Source organism: Rhipicephalus microplus, chromosome 4 (assembly GCF_043290135.1).
Source record: "Rhipicephalus microplus isolate Deutch F79 chromosome 4, USDA_Rmic, whole genome shotgun sequence".
Lineage (NCBI taxonomy): Eukaryota > Metazoa > Arthropoda > Arachnida > Ixodida > Ixodidae > Rhipicephalus > Rhipicephalus microplus.
Window position 1 is genome coordinate 34,498,129 of NC_134703.1, and position 22,310 is coordinate 34,520,438.

At 42.4% G+C, this 22,310-nt stretch overlaps 1 protein-coding gene and 1 long non-coding RNA gene across 3 annotated transcripts in view; both read right to left on the reverse strand.

Moving 5' to 3' along the window:
• Window positions 1–14,536, reverse strand: part of LOC142814224 (uncharacterized) — a 32,378-nt gene extending 17,842 nt beyond the window's left edge. Inside the window, exon 1 of the long non-coding RNA XR_012894868.1 lies at window positions 13,417–14,536. This is a non-coding gene — a long non-coding RNA (uncharacterized LOC142814224). The remainder of the gene's footprint in view (window positions 1–13,416) is intronic.
• A 4,532-nt stretch (window positions 14,537–19,068) lies between these two features.
• Window positions 19,069–22,310, reverse strand: part of LOC119172582 (neural cell adhesion molecule 2-like) — a 239,290-nt gene continuing 236,048 nt past the window's right edge. For both annotated transcript variants that reach the window (XM_075892528.1, XM_075892529.1), the window contains one exon: window positions 19,069–21,813. In XM_075892528.1, the coding sequence (XP_075748643.1) occupies window positions 21,790–21,813 (24 nt within the window). In that variant the 3' untranslated portion in view covers window positions 19,069–21,789. The remainder of the gene's footprint in view (window positions 21,814–22,310) is intronic.

Sequence of the window (22,310 nt, forward strand, 5' to 3'; positions counted from 1 at the left end):
TGACACAACTTTAAGTCAGCAGTACGCTTACGTGCATATCTATTGTTTGTTCTGACGTGGTCAGTAGAAAGATAATCGAGTGTATTGCCACCGACAGACTCCTTTCAACGTTTCACGCTACAGACTCATTGCACGCAAATATACTGCCTTACGCAAACTGTTCCACAATGCGTGGGAGCATTCCAGATTATTTCAGGATCATGTGTTAGAATTGAGCCGCAAATTAAAACGGCTGAGTTTATTCTCAAACAAACGCGACTGCCTGAGATAACGCTCGAATGTTCTATGTCTCATGTACAAATGCCAATGCGCCTTCAATGAGAGCCGATGTCCTGTTCGCCGCTATCTGTGTATTGAGGGTGTATTGCTGTAAGTTGACTTTCCATTTCTGGGCCACAAGTTCGGCTAAATAAAGTGTTTCATGTGGACTCGCCGCCTGCTACCTTCATCCACGCCACGACCACGTGACAATATCCTGCGCAGGCACAATCATTTTTGCCCAGTCTATGAAATTCTGCTGTTTCAATAACTATTTTAAGGTATTTAGACAACTCAACTGCAACAAACGGTTGGATGAAATTTTGCCCCGTTGATGAGTGATGCCATTTATTTTTTGTCTATGCAAGATCAAGCGAAAAGCCCGATGACAGGTTGTGCCTGTATGGGTTTAAGATAAAGCAATATCTAGGTTTATCATTATTCAAGCCTAGAAAACTGATTTTGGATGGAAGCGAAGTATTTCAATACCAACACTTATGTTTTATGTATAGGCAGTTTTATACGTACCTTATAAACGCAACAGTGGGAGCAAAGTATGTTCGTTCCCCAGGTAGTCAAAATTTCCAAAGCCCCCCCCCCCCCCCCCCCCCCTACGGCGTCTCTCATAAGCATATGGTGGTTTTGGGACGTTAAATCCCAAATATCAGCATCAAGTATGTTCGTAGGCTTAGGAAGTACTACTGAAAAATGACAGCATGATTGATTGAGCTAACCGAAGTGAGTAAGCTGTGCGCACCGTTGTCGTATATAGCGTGCCGGGCTGGTCAGCAAAACCACCGGGAATCGAACCCGCGCCCTCGAGTTGCGCGACGCCTTGTTCGTCCTAATTCTGCCACGTTGGGTGGTCACTTTACCGTCCACTTAGTATCAAACACCGACTGACAAATGAATGAGTTCGTGCTCGAGAAAAACACCTCCACGAAAAAAACAACAACTAATAGACATGCCGCCTAATTGTTGTTGTTGTTGTTGTTGTTGTTGCCCCTTCGCACTGGCACATACCCACTATGGGGGATTGGCCATGAAATCTAGAAGTATCCTAAATGATATATATTAAAAGGTTTATCCTTAATCAAAAAACTAATGATGTAATAGAAAATAATCATTAACTAAAAAGGAATATTAAACTAAACAAATAATTAAAGATTGAATCAAGAAGAGAAAAGGTGAGGTAATACTACAGTGGAAGACAGAAATTTTGAGTAGACCAGACAATCGAGCTTATCTCACCCGGTCACAATCAAATGAATATGCAAATTTCATTCAAAATTAGACAAGTGTCGTCAGAAATATATTTAAGCAGGCATTATTATGACATGCGCTTTGATTCTCGAATGAAATTGCATACAGCATCGAATACGCTCCTGTGGCAATGTCCCAAGCTAAAGGCACCGAAACTTAGAACATTATCTGCAGTTAAATTTAAACCTACTGCTTGAAAAGGAACAATTAAAAGTCTTTTCCTAATTAATGAATAGTTTTTACATGTTATAAAGTAATGCTCTATTGTTTCCGTTTCTTCACAGAATGGACACAGGGGGGATATCGCCAGACCAGCTCTGTGCAAGTAAAAGTTTAATGGAGGGACACGGCATCGAAATTTGGTTAAAATAACTGCTAACTTTTTAGATTGACTCCACTGAGGTTTCCAGGGGTATGTTAGGTGCTGATAGTCCGTATGTTTAGTAATATTTTCCATAATATCCGTATAAATAGCCCATTTTCTATATCTGATCGACACTATGTGTTCCGATTCTGGTAGTACCGAGATCACAGGGCCATCAAGTGTGGCTCGAGATAGTGAATCGGCTATTTCATTCAACCGTATGCCACAGTGTCCCGGGACCCAGACTAACTTCAGGAACTTCACATGAGGTGGAACTAATGTTTGTAATGTCGCTAGAGCTCTTGATTGTTCTGATGCTGTGAGAGTAGTACACAGTGAAAGAGAATCAGTACTTATCATTGCACTCTCTTCGTTTGAAGGAAGTTTTCGTAGCGCTAAAATAATAGCCAGGAGCTCAGCTTCGAAAACCGGAGTGAAGTCTGGTAGTCTTACCGAGAATGACCAACCGAGGTAATCTGAGACGATTCCTACTGCTGCCTTTTCTTTATTCACAGAAGCGTCTGTGGCTATTATGTTCTTTATTTCCGCATGAGCTATGTAGTCTTCTAACCTGTCATTTAAGTAACTCGAAGATTGAAACTTAGATAGTGGGGGAAAAATTTCATCACATTCTATCGTAATATTGTGATTTAATGCTTTGGTTCCAATTACCGATCTGATATCCACCTTTATGCTTTCAAGTTTCTTTTGTACAAAAATAATCTGGGGAGTACGAAAGCGTGGCCAGTGAGCGAGGAAGAAGGCGTCGGGGTCACTAATAAAGGCATATGCAGACCGTCTCGCTGATAAGCCATAAAATTTCAAGTATGTTTGTACTGTTAAGATACGGAATCGGCAAAGAATAGTTGGTATGCGAGCTTCCTGATATAGTACATTAATAGCGACATACCTGGGGAGTCGCAAACACAACCGTAACGCTTCTCGCTCTAATAGAACTAACGGTTTAATTTTGTACGTAGGGCCACCCGAAAATAATATACACCCAAATTCGAGTATTGGGCGCATGTACATTTTATATATCATTAATAAGGTGTGCCTACGTAACCCATATTTTCTGTTGCTCAACCTTCGCAATAAACCTGAAGCTCGTTGTGCCTTTGCCACGATATAGTCTATGTGAGGGCTCCAGTTAAGTTTCTCGTTATAAATAATGCCCAAATATTTGATAGACTCTACTTGTGGAATCGGTTCCTGATTATAAAGTACTGAAATTTGAATAGAATCTGCTATAGGGAACACCAGGAGCGCACTTTTACTGATGTTTAGAGACAATGAAATTGAATGCAGCCAAATTTCAAGAGAATACATGTACTTTTGCAATTTTTGATGCAAAGAATAAATGTCACTGTCTGCAACGAAAAATGCAATGTCGTCTGCATAAATGTAGACAGTGATATCTCGTTCAATGGGAATTGAGCTCATCAACACATTGAATAACAGCGGAGATAGGACCGCCCCTTGAGGTACTCCACGTTGCTGTTTGAATTTAGATGAGTGACATCCATCCTTTGCACAATAAAATTCTCTCGATTTTAGAAACTCTGCTACCCAATCAACAATATATCGCGGAAAGTCACATTCGTGTAAAGAATTCAATAAAATTGAGTGCTCAACGCTATCATAAGCTTTAGCTATGTCTAGTGTTACTAGTACCGCGTATTGTCGTCTTTTTCGGGCAAGCTGTATTCGGCTCTCTAAGTCGGCATGAGCACACCAAATTGAGCATTCGCTACGAAAACCTATTTGAAATGGTTTCAATATTAGCTTGTCAGCCATCCAAACTTTTAATCTATTATTGAGAACTCTCTCTATAATTTTGATCAGGTGAGATGTTAGAGAGATTGGTCTGATGTTGTCAATGTTAAAACCTGACCCTTGTTTTTTTAATATGGGAATCACTCTAGCTATTTTCCAGTCATGTGGTATCCAGGCATTGCTTAAGGAATAGTTTATAAGGTTGAGGACGTCGCCGGGTGATATCTGGAATAAAATTTTAATCATAGGAACTGTTATACCGTCAGGACCAGGAGCCGAAGAGGGTAAGTTTCTAATTACGCTTGACATTTCGGACAATGTCACTTTTTCGTAGTCAGTCTTTATAGAGGACTTTTGCCAGTTGATTGTCAAAGTCGACGAAAATCTGTTAGCTAAACCTCTTCCGATTGCCTCTAACGAATTAGTCATTTCTTCCGTCGATAACCTGTCATAATCAGAGTTAGCTAGAGACGGCAGAATTTTGCGCGATCTCATATATCGGAATAACGCTTTCTTATTTCTAGGTTTGGAAAGAAAGTCGAAATGTTTTTTGTCATAGTCTTCTTTAGCTTTAGCCACGGTGCGCTTAAATGTAGCAGCAATAAACTTGTAATCTGCCCAATTTTTGGGGGACTGATTATGAATTAGCTGCTTCCAAGCCGCTTGTCGTCGTCTATGATCACGAGAGCACTCAGAATTCCACCACTGACTACAAGGCTTTCTCGTATCAGACTCAATAGAAAATTCTGCTTTTTTGAACGTTCTTTTAATTACCGCACTTAATTTCATGGCTTTATTTTCATCGTTGTCTTCAGTGGTGGTAGTCAAAGCAACTTCTAGGTCATTTTTAAATTTGGAATAATTGATAAAGGTTCGAGCTTGGGAGTAAGATGGAATAATGGGGCAAGAAATTTCAAACAGTACTGGTAAGTGGTCACTGTTGGTGGCGCAGTCTAGAGTAGTCCAAGATACGCTAGAAATACCCGAGCTTATAAAACTCAAATCTAAGGCAGAGCGGGATCGGTCTCGGATAAATGTGGGAGTTCTAGCGTTGAGGCATGATAAATTATGGTCTATAGACCAGTCCCACAAGCGTTGTCCACATTGATCAGTCCTAAAACCCCAACTAGTGTGGTGAGAATTAAAATCTCCAACCAAAATTTTTTTTGTGCACCACGAATTAACAGCCATGTCTAAACATCGCGTGTCTTGTACACCCAGAGGAAAGTAAAGATTTACCAGAGAGAAGGAAGAGCATCCAGGCAAGGTGATGTCTAAAGCGAAAATTTCACATTCGGGGGATATACTTTTGTACGAAGTTTTGATCTTTGAACTAATTTTATTATTGACAAAGAACGCTAAACCTCCACCTTTGGATGGGCGATCCAGGCGAAAAGACCGGAAATTAGGTAGGTAAAACGAATTATGTGCTGACAGCCACGTTTCTTGCAGTGCAATAATGTCTGGATTGAATTTACAAGATAAATACAATAAATCTGTACTAGCTGAATGAATAGATCGGCAGTTCCAATGAAGAATTTTGATAGAACCTATCATTTTGACAGAATTGTTTCGGCAACTACCTTATCTAAAATGCTGTCTTTAAGAAAATCGCTCTTCGATAGGTTCTCCTTCTGGTATTTTTTGTTTTTTGAATGTTTTGAAGAGCCAGTATTTTTGGAGACAGGGGATCGAGTGCGCTTTAGTGATTTGATGTCCATGTCCATATCATCATAATCCTGACCATCCTCTAGTATGTCTTCACCTATCCTCTGGTTGTCTGTACAAGAGGGCCCTGCAGCCTGTACCCCTGAAGGAGATGACTCTGCGTCTGCTTCACTTGGTGGGAGAGTTACGTTGTCTTGGGAAGTATCCTTCATATCTCTTGGTGTCCCATATATTTGCGGCAACTGAGTGGCTACAATATGAGATAAGGAGTCACAAAGGGTGGTGGCCAGGCGATCTATAGCTTTCTCCATCGCTTTTTCAATCATGTCTGCAATGGACACTGAAAGAGAAGCTTCTAAAGTTGCATTATGTCGGGCTGCAACACCAGCATATCCCTGGGTTCTTGCCTGAATTTCAGCGATGGCGTCTTTTCGTGAACAGCGTCTGCGATCAACAATTTCCATAATTTGAGTCTCCCGCGCTTTGGCTGAGCAATTAGCGTTATCTGCGCAGTGCTGCTCATGACAAAGACAACACTTTTCTTCAGTACAATTGCATTCATTTGCAGTATGTGCCTCACCACATTTTCGGCATCTGGGAGCTGACCTACATCCTTTTAAAGTGTGTCCATAGCGCCAACATTTCTGACACTGGAGGGGACGAGGTGACAGTTGTTCGACTCTGAATATTAAAGGCCACGCCTTGATTTCAGTGGGGCGAATCGACCCGGCAAATGTGACAATTACAGACTCAGTAGGGATCTTTGTCTGTTCTACAACTCGTGAGCATCTATAAACTGCAATAGCACCTGCCTCAGAGAACATCTCTAGGACCTCAGCTGGAGTCATGTTGATGTCTACGCCTCGGACAATACCTCTGACGCATGCTAGGTGAGGAGGAATGAAGGCGCTCACCGGATTGGTAGCGAACATCGAGCATTTAAGTAAGTCTTTGACACAGAGCTGGTCAGGAGAAAAGCAGACAATGCCTCCCTTGCCAAACTGCCGGACCTCTGTGATGGTGTGATAGTGAGTTGTCGCTGCTTTGAGTTCCGACTGGATCACTTTAGGGTTTTTCATCTTAATGACTCCGTCGTTGCTTGGGACTAGGGCCACAGGAACGGAAGCGACGCCATTGCGTAGGAACTGGTCCACTGGTAGCTCCTGCGGTGAAATAGAAGCAGACCAGAGATAAGTCCCTGGTCCAGGCGAAAAAAGCGGCATCTGTCTGGATTGACTAGCCAGAAGGGTACTAGCTAATCAATGCTAAGGCTTTAGATACGCCTATCCAAGAAGAAATTCCGTAGAGGCTACTCAGATTTCAGCCAAACCCCCAGAGCAAGCAAGCGTGCGAGCCCCCTAAGCTGCTTCTTCTTCTTACGCAGTGGTTCTATGTCTATGTCTCATGTACAAATGCCAATGCGCCTTCAATGAGAGCCGATGTCCTGTTCGCCGCTATCTGTGTATTGAGGGTGTATTGCTGTAAGTTGACTTTCCATTTCTGGGCCACAAGTTCGGCTAAATAAAGTGTTTCATGTGGACTCGCCGCCTGCTACCTTCATCCACGCCACGACCACGTGACAATATCCTGCGCAGGCACAATCATTTTTGCCCAGTCTATGAAATTCTGCTGTTTCAATAACTATTTTAAGGTATTTAGACAACTCAACTGCAACAAACGGTTGGATGAAATTTTGCCCCGTTGATGAGTGATGCCATTTATTTTTTGTCTATGCAAGATCAAGCGAAAAGCCCGATGACAGGTTGTGCCTGTATGGGTTTAAGATAAAGCAATATCTAGGTTTATCATTATTCAAGCCTAGAAAACTGATTTTGGATGGAAGCGAAGTATTTCAATACCAACACTTATGTTTTATGTATAGGCAGTTTTATACGTACCTTATAAACGCAACAGTGGGAGCAAAGTATGTTCGTTCCCCAGGTAGTCAAAATTTCCAAAGCCCCCCCCCCCCCCCCCCTACGGCGTCTCTCATAAGCATATGGTGGTTTTGGGACGTTAAATCCCAAATATCAGCATCAAGTATGTTCGTAGGCTTAGGAAGTACTACTGAAAAATGACAGCATGATTGATTGAGCTAACCGAAGTGAGTAAGCTGTGCGCACCGTTGTCGTATATAGCGTGCCGGGCTGGTCAGCAAAACCACCGGGAATCGAACCCGCGCCCTCGAGTTGCGCGACGCCTTGTTCGTCCTAATTCTGCCACGTTGGGTGGTCACTTTACCGTCCACTTAGTATCAAACACCGACTGACAAATGAATGAGTTCGTGCTCGAGAAAAACACCTCCACGAAAAAAACAACAACTAATAGACATGCCGCCTAATATTACGCGTCTCGCTGAAGAAACGAGGGTCTTCGTCATCCTCTTCTACCTGTACAACACAAAGCAAACGTCTTGAGCCCATCTCGTGCTCTCTGCGACGCCCCACTATCGTCAAGCTAATGGCAGCGAGCCAGCTAATGGCGTTTGGGAGTACATCTTAATAGAGGCCTATCACAGCGCTACATTTCTTTTTTTTTTTAGCCGACACATTCGCGCGAAGAACAACTGACAATGGCACTATGTTCTAGGCCTCACACTTACGAGCAGTTTTTCAATGAGTTTTTCTCCTTTATCCGGTTCGGTTGTATCTATACGTAATTAGTGGACACACTGGCTGTCGAAACTTTTCCCGTATTCGTCGGTGCTCTTTAATGATGTCAGGAAAAGCTTGAATCAAAATGAGCGAAAAAAACAATAATGAAACAAGCAAGACCACCGCCGGCGAGCTCCAGGAAAAGTCCAAGACGAGTGATATTTCATCATGGACAAGGAAAAACCATTAGCGCAACCTGGTTCTCTATTTATTGGCTAATATGCTTTGTCACGTCAAAGAGACGAAATGTCTTTCACCATTTCTGAAATGGAATTAAACTTATTTTACTTTATCATAAAGCGAAGTTATAATAGCCAAAATGTATAGCTCGGTAGTCTTGTAAGTGCAGGCCCGCATAAATTAAAAAAAAAAGGGGGGGGGGGGTTAGAGTACCACAATAAATGTTGTGTCGAGACATCCAAGATGTTTGGTACGTGCTTAAAGACACTTTTAAACAATTTTTTAACATCCTCAGAAAATACACAGCTGATCGTTAGTTAAGGAACATGTGAGCCAAATATTATAGCAGTAGGAAATTCGCAACTGCGTTTCAAGTACAGCTAGAAATAATTCACTGTTCTTCCGGCAACTTATGCAGGTCCCGACTGCGTCAGCAAGTCACGTTCACTAGATGATATACTCATGCTAATCTTAAAATTCCTCCATGGCGTGCCTCGTATTCATATCGCGGTTTTGGCACGCGGAACCCCAGTAAATATTAACAAGCCTGTTGGGCTGTTGTAATGGTTAGCTGTCGTAAGGTGAGCAAGTTATTCCGTACCTTTGCTGCAGGGATGGAATTTCCAGTGGACTTGCCTACAGACAAACAAACAAACAAACAAACAAACAAACAAACAAACAAACAAACAAACAAACAAACAAACAAACAAACAAACAAACAAACAAACAAACAAACAAACAAACAAACAGAAAACGTTGCAGTTAGGGTCTTTCTCATCGGTAGAAAAAATATAGTCGCCTACTTTTTCGCGTGATTTCCTGGACGAGTTTTCAAGAAAGAAAACCCATCAGGCCAGACGACGATGATTGTAGCGTGCTAGGATTACTCCCCAAATATTCAGAGTTATTCAGAGGGAATGGCACGGCAACGAAAGCGCAAAATGTAAATAATGCTACGTACCATGCATGACTGACGGTCTTCTCTCTTTTTTACTGCACATTGGTAGTTGGTCAATATGAGCCGCCTATGACAATCAGTATAGTCTCATTTCTCGATCACTGCACTTGTTAATAATAATAATAATAATAATAATTTTTATTTCCATCAGCGATGGAGGAGACTGCGGGTAAAAGTTGCTTGAAGGCACAAGCAACTTGACAGAGGCCCGCAGCCACCCCTACAGTGCAGGCAGCGATGGCAAACATTCACATAAAGAGAAAAAAAGAAAAAAAAATCACAAGAAACACATATTCGGAATACAGATATGTCTAAAAAAAAAAACACATCAGTAAGGAAGAATGAAAAAAAGCAATATTTTACACTATTTACTATGTTAGCATGAATTGATGAAATGCTCGCGCAGTGTTCGTGCAGAAGTTATTTTCAATTCAATGTGTAATCTATGAAATGAATTTAAAAGGGTTGGCAGCGTGTATGATAGCTTCTGCATAGAATAGCTTGTCCGCGCAGTGACCACCTTCCACTGTTCTATGTAACGAGTGCCGTATGAATGGGTGTTTTTGGCAAGATGAGATAACTCGTGGAAAAACTTTAGGTTTTCTTTTATCTCTCGTTTGAACGCTATACTTAACTTGTAATTGTATAGGGTAAACACGCGGATGACATTTCCCTTCAAGAATAAATCTGAAGTATGGGAATTGTAGGGTACATTGAAAAGCGCCCGTAGAAATTTTTTCTGCAGTACATGAAGTCTTTCAAGATTTGTATATGTCGTCGTACCCCATACCAAAAGACAATAATACAAGGAAGAAAAAAAGAGCGCATTGTAAACAAGAAGCTTTATTTTAAAAGGTAATATCAATCTGTGACGCGCCATCATACCAACCACACGAGATAGCTTGCCTAAAACTGATTCGATGTGTAAATCCCAAAGCATATTTTGTGTGAAGGTAACTCCCAGTATTTTCACACTACTCACTATTTCTATTGCTTCATTTGTGTAAAGAAGGGTGATGTGATCGCAGGTTATCTGCTTAGATTTTGGTCTGAAAATCACGGCTTTTGTCTTTTTAGTATTAATTTGCAAAACGTTTGCTGCTGACCATTCTTGGAGCGCCCTTAGAGCAGTGTTGGTGTTATTCTGAAGGCTACCAAGTTCAGGTGACGAAAAAAATAGGCTAGCGTCGTCAGCGTACATAACGTATTTCGCATCACTGTAGATATTTACTAGGTCATTGATGTAAACTATAAAAAGAAATGGGCCGAGAATACTACCTTGAGGAACGCCTCTGCTGATGTGTTTTAAGTCTGAACGGTAATGCTCAATCTGGACGTACTGATGGCGATGATCTAGATACGACTTCACGAGGTTTAAGCAGTGCCCGCGAATACCATAGGTTTCAAGTTTTTTAAGTAGTATGGAATGATGGATACAATCAAATGCTTTACTGAAATCAATGTAAAGGCCGAGCACAAGATTCTTGCTTTCAAATTGTGTTAAAATGAATTCTTTTTGTTGTAGCAAGGCTAACTCAGTAGAAAGGTGTTTTCTAAATCCAAATTGGGCTGTAGATATAAGATTGTGCTTATCGAAAAAATTAGACATTTGCACGTGTATAAGTTTCTCCAGCCCTTTGGATAATACTGGTAATATCGAAATAGGTCTATAATTTTTGATATCGTTTATGTCACCTTTCTTAAAAAGCACAGAAACTCTTGCGATCTGCATCCTCCTGGGAAAGATAGCGCTCGCCAAAGACAGATTAAAGATGTAGGTAAGATATGGACAAATTAAATCAAGCACATACTTGATTGGACGAACCTGCATGCCCTCAACGTCACAACTTGAGCTATTTTTAAGCGAAAGAAAAACTGACAGTACTTCAGACTCTGTAAATGGGCGAAGGAAAAAGGAAGATGGATTGCTATCAGGCATAAATTTTGTAATATCAGCAGATGCACAAGAATTAGAATTGCTCACAAAATAATCATTAAATGTATTCGCCAAATCATCGCCCCATATTTCGTGGCCACCAAGAAATAGCTTTTCTACACGTGGAGACGATTTACGGCGATTTAAGACAGTATTAAGCTTTTTCCATAACATATCGGGTTTTTTCGAGCAGCTATCAAACTCAGCTTGAAAATAGCATTTCCTGTGTGACCTTAGTTCTTTGTTTAGTTTGTTTCTAAGCGACTTGTATTCTTTCAATATGCTTGGTTCCTTACTTTTAATGAACTTGTGATAAAGCGCATTTTTACACTTAATTTTTTGTAACAATTCAGGGGTTATCCATGGTTTTCTTATTTTTTTACCCAATTTAAACTTTTTTTGTGGGAAGTGACGCTTATACACACGAGAAATTTCATCAATAAGTTTACTGTATGCAATGTCAACGTCGTCTATTTTCAGAATTTGCGGAATATCGCTAAGTAGCAATTCAGCTCTAAAATTATCCAAACCTGTTTGTGTAATATTTTGAAAAGAAATGTACTGATGCTTTTCATTTATCGTGAAATTTTGCTTTCTTAGTAGAGCAAATATTGGGAGGTGGTCACTAAGGTCCCACGTTATTACACCACTGTTGGCTTTTGTAGAATCGATATTAGTAATAAATAAATCTAACAGTGTTTCGCTTTCAGTAGTTACCCTTGTCGGTACATAGATTAAATTTTCGCATCCGTTAGAAGTCAGCATGGTTAACATGGCCTTTTGTGGTGCAGAAATGGTCAACAGGTCGATATTAAAATCACCAGCAGACACCAAATAATCGCCAGTTTCTGAAACAAATGATAACAGCTGTTCATAGAAACAAAAGAAACTAGAAAGATTTCCACTTGGTGGTCTATAGCAAACGGAAAACATACAGTCATTCACACGAGCTGTTATTTCAAAATCATCACAACAGATACAAAAGTTGGAAAGCAGCTCGCAGTTTACGTGCTCTCTTAGCAACAGCATAACGCCACCGCCTCGGCGATTAGTTCTGTTTACACAATACGATTGATAAGACGGAAATTTGAACAAATCACGATCATCCCTGCACCAAGTTTCACTAAGCATTACTGCATCAAACAGAAAATGAAAACCATTGATGAAGTCATTTATATCTTCTTCCTTGTTATAGAGTGAACGAACGTTTAGATGAAGGCACTTCAAGGAATGTGCGTGATGACTTGTCACAAAAGCGTCTAGCTCGTGTGGAAGAAAGGGACTTTGACTAGCCATTTTGAGGAATGAAATAATCTAGATACAGTCAGCAACTAGCAGGCTTAGACGGGAAAGTCGGTCCTGTGACGCACTACTAACACGGAATCGCCGTCAGATTTGCGCAGCAGGATTTTCCCGTTCTTGTGCCAGGCGTATTTGTACCGATTTTCCCTCGCCCATTCCTTAGCCTCTCGAAGCAGTTGCCGACTTTGGCTGGTCAAGTTCTCTTGGATGAACAGGCTTGATTTCTTTTCTCTCAGTTTTGACCGGTTATGCAGCCATTCGTCTCTAACAGATTGTCTGACATACCGAACGATTATACCTGGTGTTTTGCCAAATTTGCATGGGAGGCGGTGAATGGCAGCGACGTCTGCTGCGTCCAGTGCACAAACGTCAATCATGCTGGCAACAGAATTTACCTTTGCAAGCAAATTTTCACCTTCAGAGACGCTTACACCATGTATTTCCAAGTTAAACTTGCGGCTTCTCCACTCGAGCTCATTTAAATCGGCCTCAAGTTTTTTTGAAGCATCATCACTAGCGCAGGTGTCCTGTTCAAGGCGTTCAAGTCTTTTCCGTATTTCTTTCGTATCTTTTTCTTGTGCGGCAAGCCTTGTCAACATCTCATCGTACTTGTCCGACATGAGCTGTATCGACCGCTCGATGTTTGGCACTGTTTCCCTGAGCGGCAACAACTCGTCTAACTTCTGACTTATGCCACTGAGAATAGATCTGATGTCAACTTCAGCTTCCGGCCTCCCTTCAGTGATCTCGACACTTTTTCCACTATCTTTGCACGTAGAGCAAACCCACTTTTGCCTAGCCGATTCGGACTTCTTTTTATACTGTTTTTCTGATATGCCTGCACATGTTCCAATGTGAAAACAGTGGCTACACTCGCCACATGCCACCGACAATTCATCGGATTTAATGGCATCGTTACATGTAGGGCATGCATTTAGTGTCGACATAGTACCAGGAAATGTAGCACACAGAACAAATACAATTCACTTGGCAGCAGCGGCAGCACAGAAAACTCGCTAAGAACAACAAAGCAAATTTAAACCGGGCGTGAACTAACCTGCGCAAACAGACGAAAATCAGTAGATCTGCCGGTTCTGCCACCGCTGCTGCCAAAGAGCCGCTGTCCTCAGGGTCGGTGACTTTTATAGTGAAGCTCGGTGATGGTGGTGGCCCCCAGCGGTAAGATCGTCGGTAGCTTCAGTTGGAGATATCAGTTGATCCGAAGAAATCGCGGCGTGAAAATGGCACACGATGCGATGAAACTTGATAGCAGGGAGATGGTTTCCACACAGGCCACCGACAGGAAGGCAGTGGTCGACGAAAAAAATCTGCGCAAACAGACGAAAATCAGTAGATCTGCCGGTTCTGCCACCGCTGCTGCCAAAGAGCCGCTGTCCTCAGGGTCGGTGACTTTTATAGTGAAGCTCGGTGATGGTGGTGGCCCCCAGCGGTAAGATCGTCGGTAGCTTCAGTTGGAGATATCAGTTGATCCGAAGAAATCGCGGCGTGAAAATGGCACACGATGCGATGAAACTTGATAGCAGGGAGATGGTTTCCACACAGGCCACCGACAGGAAGGCAGTGGTCGACGAAAAAAATCTGCGCAAACAGACGAAAATCAGTAGATCTGCCGGTTCTGCCACCGCTGCTGCCAAAGAGCCGCTGTCCTCAGGGTCGGTGACTTTTATAGTGAAGCTCGGTGATGGTGGTGGCCCCCAGCGGTAAGATCGTCGGTAGCTTCAGTTGGAGATATCAGTTGATCCGAAGAAATCGCGGCGTGAAAATGGCACACGATGCGATGAAACTTGATAGCAGGGAGATGGTTTCCACACAGGCCACCGACAGGAAGGCAGTGGTCGACGAAAAAAATCTGCGCAAACAGACGAAAATCAGTAGATCTGCCGGTTCTGCCACCGCTGCTGCCAAAGAGCCGCTGTCCTCAGGGTCGGTGACTTTTATAGTGAAGCTCGGTGATGGTGGTGGCCCCCAGCGGTAAGATCGTCGGTAGCTTCAGTTGGAGATATCAGTTGATCCGAAGAAATCGCGGCGTGAAAATGGCACACGATGCGATGAAACTTGATAGCAGGGAGATGGTTTCCACACAGGCCACCGACAGGAAGGCAGTGGTCGACGAAAAAAATCTGCGCAAACAGACGAAAATCAGTAGATCTGCCGGTTCTGCCACCGCTGCTGCCAAAGAGCTTGAGCGCCAGGTAATATATGTGATACAACGTTCCGCTGCTTTTCTATCTTGCATATATATATATATATATATATATATATATATATATATATATATATATATATATATATATATATATATATATATATATATATATATATATATATATATATATATATATATATATATATATATATATATATATATACGTGCGTCTTCGTGACGACACGAAAATTGATTACCCCTAGAAAATGAGCAGCACAGTCGACAACGGGCTTAGAAGCTTCCTCAGTTAGTTGCCCCGATATCACCCAAAACAAATACCCAAACACAGGGCGGCTGTCAAGTGTCTGGCGAAGTACGTTTTCGACTTTCTTGACAAAGGTGTATAACCCGAACAACGGCTGATCAAGGTCATCATAATCAGGCTGACTGCGCAGGACAAATCAATTTACATTAATGACCTTCCGCAAGTCCTGGTACGTTTGCACTGTATGATTTATGCGGACGATACCAATATTTATTATAACGCTGGCTGTTTCTATAAGAACGAACTCAATATAAATGCTCAATTACCTATTTTTATGGTGTTTTCGTCCCCGAACAGTGTAATTCCTAATAATCATTTCATAGACGTGAGCGATACCCGAATTCTCGATACTTTTAGTAGCGAGAATTCGGGTATTTTTCGGTCGCTTCAGATGGACATCTAAATTTTAATTCACGTGACCTATTGTTTACGCGGAAGGCAGAGCACGTCTTTAGAATCTCACTGAAAGCTCGCCTTTCTTTTTACTTGAAAATTTTGTTGTCACTGTTCCTACACAGCGATTGGATCTTATCATGAGGAAACACGTATCCCACAGATCGTATATCAGCCAGAATCTTCAAAATAAAGCTCTAAAAATAACACCAGCCTGGCGATTTCGTTGGCATTCTTATTTATGCGAATGAAAAGCTGCCAATTTCTTTACTGCACACTAATCAGTTTCCTCGTGTATCGTTCCGCAAAATAACTTCCTATTACTCAAGTGCAATACTCACTGGGAAGGTTCATGCAAAATTTTCGTGTTAGTCATTTTAAAATTGTTAATCTTGAGGTGAAAAAAAGAAACGAATCTTTCGAAATATTAAAAGACAGCATTCGTTCGCTCTTCTTAAATACGTAAACACTTTTCATGATTCATAGCCAATGCTTTTGTATGTTTTTTTGCTTAGCTTGATGTATGCATAATATACTTTTTCTATGTCTACTACTTTTTCCATGTCACTATAGTCGTTACCGTTGATCAGTGAATAATAAAAAAAAATGTCTTGCGAGACCTCCTCACCCATGCTGCAGTGCTGTAAAGAAAGGTACTTTCAGGGCACGTGGTTAAAAGCTCCGTATACCTGCCACCATTCGGGACTCGGGACACGAAAGGGGAGACCTGCGCGGTCCATCAACTCTGCAGGCAGCCCAGAAGGCACATCATACACGGCGGGGAGGCTCGGCCTTCCCTTCTCCCAATGTGGGAGCAACCCACGGTCCTCCCTCAATAAAAACTGGGGAGGGTTAAGAGAGGTGGCTTCCACAGGACGTCAAAAAAAAAAAAATTTATTATCCGCCATAGCTCATCGAAGTGTTGTTCTTTGATGTACGATTTTATGGGAGGTCTCACTCAGTCTTGGGACTTCCAGACCTTTTTTGTATATGTATATATTTTATGGGCAATGTATTTTACGTACTTCGATAATATATCTTCTTACTTTAGCGCAAGATTTCCTGCAGTTCTAACGTTCAATTTTCACAATGCGTTGCTTCTTCTATTATTGCGAAATTAATTAACCTTTATTGTATATATTCCTTATATAACGTGTGCTTTCGTTCAATGCACAGTGTATCCATGTTTTTTTTTTCGTTTTCAAAAGTTCCATTAGTTTTTACTATGAATTATTTATTGCATGATTACCCCACCCCAAGGTAACATCTTTATAAACAGGGCATTTCAGGAAAAATAAACAGAACTGACTTAAACCTGGTAACACGCAACTATACTATATACATTGAGCTAAACTAGTGGAATGACATTCTTGTGTGCCATTCCACTATTCCAAGACTTTGGGTGGAGGGCTTATAGGCGGCGGTTTGCCAGGAGTGGTCACATATATTACCTGGCGCTCAAGTTATTTCAACATTAGAGTGTACTCTGCAAACATTGTTTTCCGGCAGCCAACATAAGGCAGTGTGAGAAGTTTTGCAGATTCAGGAAACGTCGCATAGAAGTAAATTCGCGCCAGTTACACGATATAAGGTACGATCATCAAAATTTCACGCAAAGCCATACGGCGCACCTGCTATACGTCGCTCTGGGCATTACCTGCTTCGCGCTTTCTTAACAGTGCTGCAACGTTTGCTTATCTATAATTGATGTTGAATGCTATAGTTATCAATAGCAAGACATCAATTTACATTCACTTGGAGAACTGTATTTAAAAGGTGTTTGATTAATTTTTGATTAGGCATGAACTCACTATTCGCAGACTCTATATAATCTTTTACGGCCGCCCGTTAATTCGGTTTCGATGCGTCTGTTCTCGGGCTATTTCTCGTCTTTATGGCGCTGCATGTAAGACTGACTTCGACGTCGATCTATTCTCCACTTCATCTTTGGCCATATAAGTACTTATAAACGCAAAAATTAATTACCACGAGAATAGCGAGTCCTTTGCTAAAGATATGGCTGCTATGCTAGAAACTATCCCGATGCACTCTTTGTTGGTTCAGCGATACTTTTCTATGACCACTGCAACATCTTACGGAAGTGCCCCAAAAGCAGATGCATTTCTCAACAGTACACACTTGCTGCAGGTAAACGACGAAAAAATGTTATGAAATATTGGGTGCGTGAAGCAGGAAAACTGCGTACATGTTTTGTGAAAAGCGGCGCGAGGAAAAGTGAGGCAATGTGGGAACATCTTTATTTTTCCCACTCCCGAACTTGACAGCTTGCTTCGCCGCAGGAAGCGCAGCAAGCTGTTTTATCTGCTTTATAAAAGGCGGGACCGTACAAGGAAATATAGGTACACAGCAATGAACACCACGTACGCCATCAACTTCGAACGGTAAACGGAGTTCAGTCGATAGCAGCAGCACAGTCTCGAGGAAGACTGACGGTCGAAGTTTGTTTGAACTTAATAAGAGCCGTGAGAATGGTTCACAAGTAGAGCACCGATTATTTGCATAAAAACACTATTTTAATTAAAGGCAACCAAGGAGGGAAAATGCAGGAAATTACCCATGCAGTCGAACCTCGCAAGAACAAAGTAGCATCAAGACTATACATTAGTTCGTCATATCCAATATTTGTTCCAGCAGTAGACATAAATATCGGCTCTGACGAACTGGCTACCACTCTTGTGCAACAGTGCAAAAACAAAAACAAAACGCATTATTCTAGGCTTTCAATTGACTATAGATGGGGCAATCTTCACCTGTCTTCTTGTGAAATTTCAAACTTCGGTTCATACGGTGGTGAAACCAATCAAATTCACTTGTTTGCTTGATGACCAACACTTTCGAAATTTCATCGAATGATTAAAAAAAATTGTTCCTATATATTTAACTTGTTTTTTATTCTGCTTTTTAAAGGTACACTAAAGAGAAGCAATAACTTGGTTTAGATATAACCTGCAATCTGGGAACTTTAATGCCATAAGTTTCCCTGTAATAAGTTGATTATTAGCCGAAAAAATCATGAAGACAAAAGTTTAAATTTCGCGCCGAAATTTCCGTGCGTGACGTCACTAAATTAAAAAAAAAACTATTTTTTCGTACTTTCGCAACATTGGCTAGATGAAGTTTCCTGAAGCGTCGTATGTTACGTCTATGTCACCCACAGACGACAATGTACTTCATTTTCGTCGATTAGAAGCTACGTAGGACCCAGTATAGACACCTTCAAAATCTATGACGTCACGGTGTTTGGTGCGAGAATGTAAAGGTGCATGGCGTCTCCACCCGCATGTTCTTTTCACGCGTTTTCTCGCTTACTAGACGTCTCACGGTAAGAGTGGTATTTTCGGGATTGTGGAATTGTACTTTATTAATACGCAAAAAATTGTTTTGCTCTTTAGAGTCCCTTTAAAGGTCGAGATTTTCATGAACCAAAGATTTCCTCTTCGTTACAGGCAACGTAGCGTGGTTCATGCATTTGTAGCTTCGTCATGAAGAAAACTTTAATGTCTCTGAAATATTCACTATAGCCGATGATACAGTGCATCAGTGTTCGGTATATCGAGGTTCAACTGTACTTCTCACGGTTGCTGCGAATATTCACCTGTATGGAGAATAACGGCCTGGAAAATTACAGCCGCGCGGTTGTTGGCAGACAGCAGACTGACATGCGTTGCACGACGAGCATGCCAATCCATCCAGATATCACAGTGGGAAATAAAATCGCGCTTTCTTAAAAGAACCACCTGCACGCATACGTGCTTTTAATAGCAGTGAAATGAATCGCCTTTGAACGAGGACACCAACAGAACTTGCTAAGAATGTGCTTTCTTTTATTCGGAACTGTTGAGCACTTTCTCTAATGACAGCGTAGCACACGAGCTCCTCGTTCAGTCGGAGCTACTTATGCGCTGCGGTAACATTTCACTGCGCCCGGACGATGATGATGATGAAGAGGATGATGACGATGCGAAATGTGAGCACGTCGGGTAACACGCCCTTGTAAATAAAGCAAGGAATGAACGTTGAGGAATTCAGAGTTGTTCAGTCATACGAGTTGAGAAACTCTCCACGGTCTCCGTGTGTGAAAATTTCGACGCGCCATTATCCGAAGTCGAGCAGGCCTGCTGCTCGTATACTGTCACGTGGGCGTGGTTTTTCTGGTGCTGCGCCAGGCCGTTAGCAATGCCGTATTGAAGAAGCGAGGTGTGGCTCCAACTCTTCTCTCCACTCTCTGCGACGACCGCAGCGATCATGGCGATGCGACGTGTTTCATGCCATCGCCGTCAGACGGCGCTTCGTCACTTGGTTAGCCTCCGAATAATCTGTCCTCGTCCAGAGCGGAGTTTCCAAACTAGTACGCTTGAATAAATCTGAGAGGAACGGTCAACAACTGGCACTTTTCTATGTGGAATCGTTGCAGCATCTAGATGAACTGCCTGGTCGATGCTTCTTCGGGGCACCGTGAGTTTGTACGAGACGTGTGACGTCTCTTGATGGAGGAGCGTGTGCACACGCACGCGATGTTATGTGTACATGTGAGCAACGGTGGCACGTGAATGTTCTATGTACAGGCGCACTCAATCGTGCAGTCGGAGGAGTGTCTGCATTCACTGGATTGCAAGGGCTCGCTGAAAAGCCGATGATCGGTGGCAGTGAGAAACCCTCGCCCACGAAAAGAGAGACATATCTCCCAGAACGAATGCCAATAACTATAGGCGACACCACTGGCTTCGTACGGTGAGCTCCTACAGGCCATGCTGCGTAACCAAGCCGCCATTAAAATAAGCTCCCCTGCGTCTTCGATGTATACGACCATCTATTTATACGCGTTGCAAATTTCTTAAGTAAGTTCAAGAAGCTATGCCACTGAGGCACCTGTCTTATTTAGAGACAGACACTACGTCGACTCGCAAATAGTTTGCCGCTGATGGAGTGACACATAATTGATTAATCAACGAAAAGATTGTAAATAAATGTATCGCTACGAAGATTACGGCAGTTAAATATATGAGAAAGTTCGAGGGCGTTGCACTCTATACGGCACCCCCATTCTTTATGTTGAATTCCAATGGCAGAGTCAGAGCAGCCGATGGACTGGAAGCGAGCACTCGACCCTGGCTTAGAGCAACGCCTCCGAATCCGCGCTGCCGGAGCAAGCACGATGAGCGGAAGCCCTTGAGTTGCACAGAATACTTTGAACGTAGTTATTCCGTTCCGATATAATTGCGCTGTCGAATTACCGCTCGTACGCGGTATTTTCAGCATCGCTGTCCCTATGCGATGAACCACTCGTGCTGGAACTGGAGCTTTCCGACTCGGAGCTGTCGCTATCGAGCGGAGAAAAGTGATTCCGCATGATTTGCCCAGTCAGCCAAGTCGTCCACCGTTCCTGCCAAAACACGCGACAGTGGCGGCACCCCCCAAAAGGGCGAATGTGTACATTACGCCGAGGTCCGGTCCGCTCCGCCACTTTCGGCGGAGTAACTTTCTCTGCTCCCCAGAGTCACTCCCGCTCCGAATTCCATCCGATTCTCTCATTGGAACACTTGACTGCCGCCCTCACTCTGCCATTGGAACGCTCTTGCTCTCCGAAATGAGCAGGAAAACTTGCTCCGATTCCGTCATTGAAATTCAACGTTAGATATGCAAGAAACCAGGATACTCATAACCGATTCAACGCCCCAATATCGAGAACGAGCTATGACCGGCCTGAGTGAATGCAGAAGTACCTTGTTGTGGGAAGCCCTACTTCTGTTTGGGCTTATCTGTTTTTTACAAGCTGGCGCTAGGAAACCTCTACGTCAATGTGAAATTCGTGAGCAACCACGTTTCTTCTTTGAGAGAGGCTAGTGTTTTGCGCATAATTATAATTTAGGAATCAGATTGTTCAGCCTTCATTTTCTCACTTGACAAAAAGCTCCCGGTTGTCACAACAGAGCGGCCACCTTTCTTTCGCGTACGGCGCAATCTGTTTCATCACCGCGGGGCCGCGAAGAATATCTCCAATTACCAGCCATTTGGGCCTTTTCTAGAAGAAATGGGTATGTCGAAAATCGTGACGTCCTACGATCTTCTCCTATCAATGAATCCCCTCAAGTTAATGATAAAAGAATAATTAACACTTTCTCTTAATTAGTCACCGTCATGTCACTTTAGCAGCGGCAAAGTACTGTATGCGAAACCAACACATACCTTTGTGGCATGGCATTTTTCAAGAGAAATCAAAGCACCCTGTCATGACGATAGTTATAGCGCGAGAACAAAACGACGACACAGAGACAAGAAGGACACTATGTCGTCGTTTTGTTCTCGCGCTATAACTATCGTCATGCCATACCAACTAGCCCAAGCTGCCACACCCTGTCATGTTCTTTTGCGCTATCGAAGTCGGGTCTGGCTAACAGCAGCAAATTAAGACACTCCTCTGACGCACTCGCGTAGCACAGGACGACGTCAGCACCGATCGCAACGAGATTGTCGTTGCAGCATCTTCGGCCAGAATGGCCTCCCTATGGCGTCCTGGTGGCCAGTCAGTTTCCCAGTGGCTTGAAACTCTGCACGAAATAGAATGGCACAGTGAACACTCACTATCAACCGTTCTCAATGTGTAATTTTTTTTTCTCGCTGTCATGCTAGAAGAAAACCGTCAATAAATGGTTGTCAGAAAATATGGTTGGGTATACACTCCCGCTCACTATTACACCCACTTTCCGGAGCACGGAAGTCTGCAAAGGTGGGCAAAGAATGAACTTTAGAAACAAGACAAATACGAATCGAATAACAATGACACCAAAACCAAATACGAATATTAACCGAATACAAGTTTAGCTTTTGAATAGTAAGGCAACTATTTTTAAACCAGCCATGAATTGTATACTGCAAACACTTTCGAAAACAACAACAGCCAAAGATAAATTATTCGACAACCCTTTATAAAAATGACTATTGAGTAGTTCAAGTTCCGTTGACTATTAATTGAATCAACTGTTTTCAATGACTTGGCAAGATGTGTTGACGCTGCTCAAGACATAATGGTTTTTCTGCTGACTCT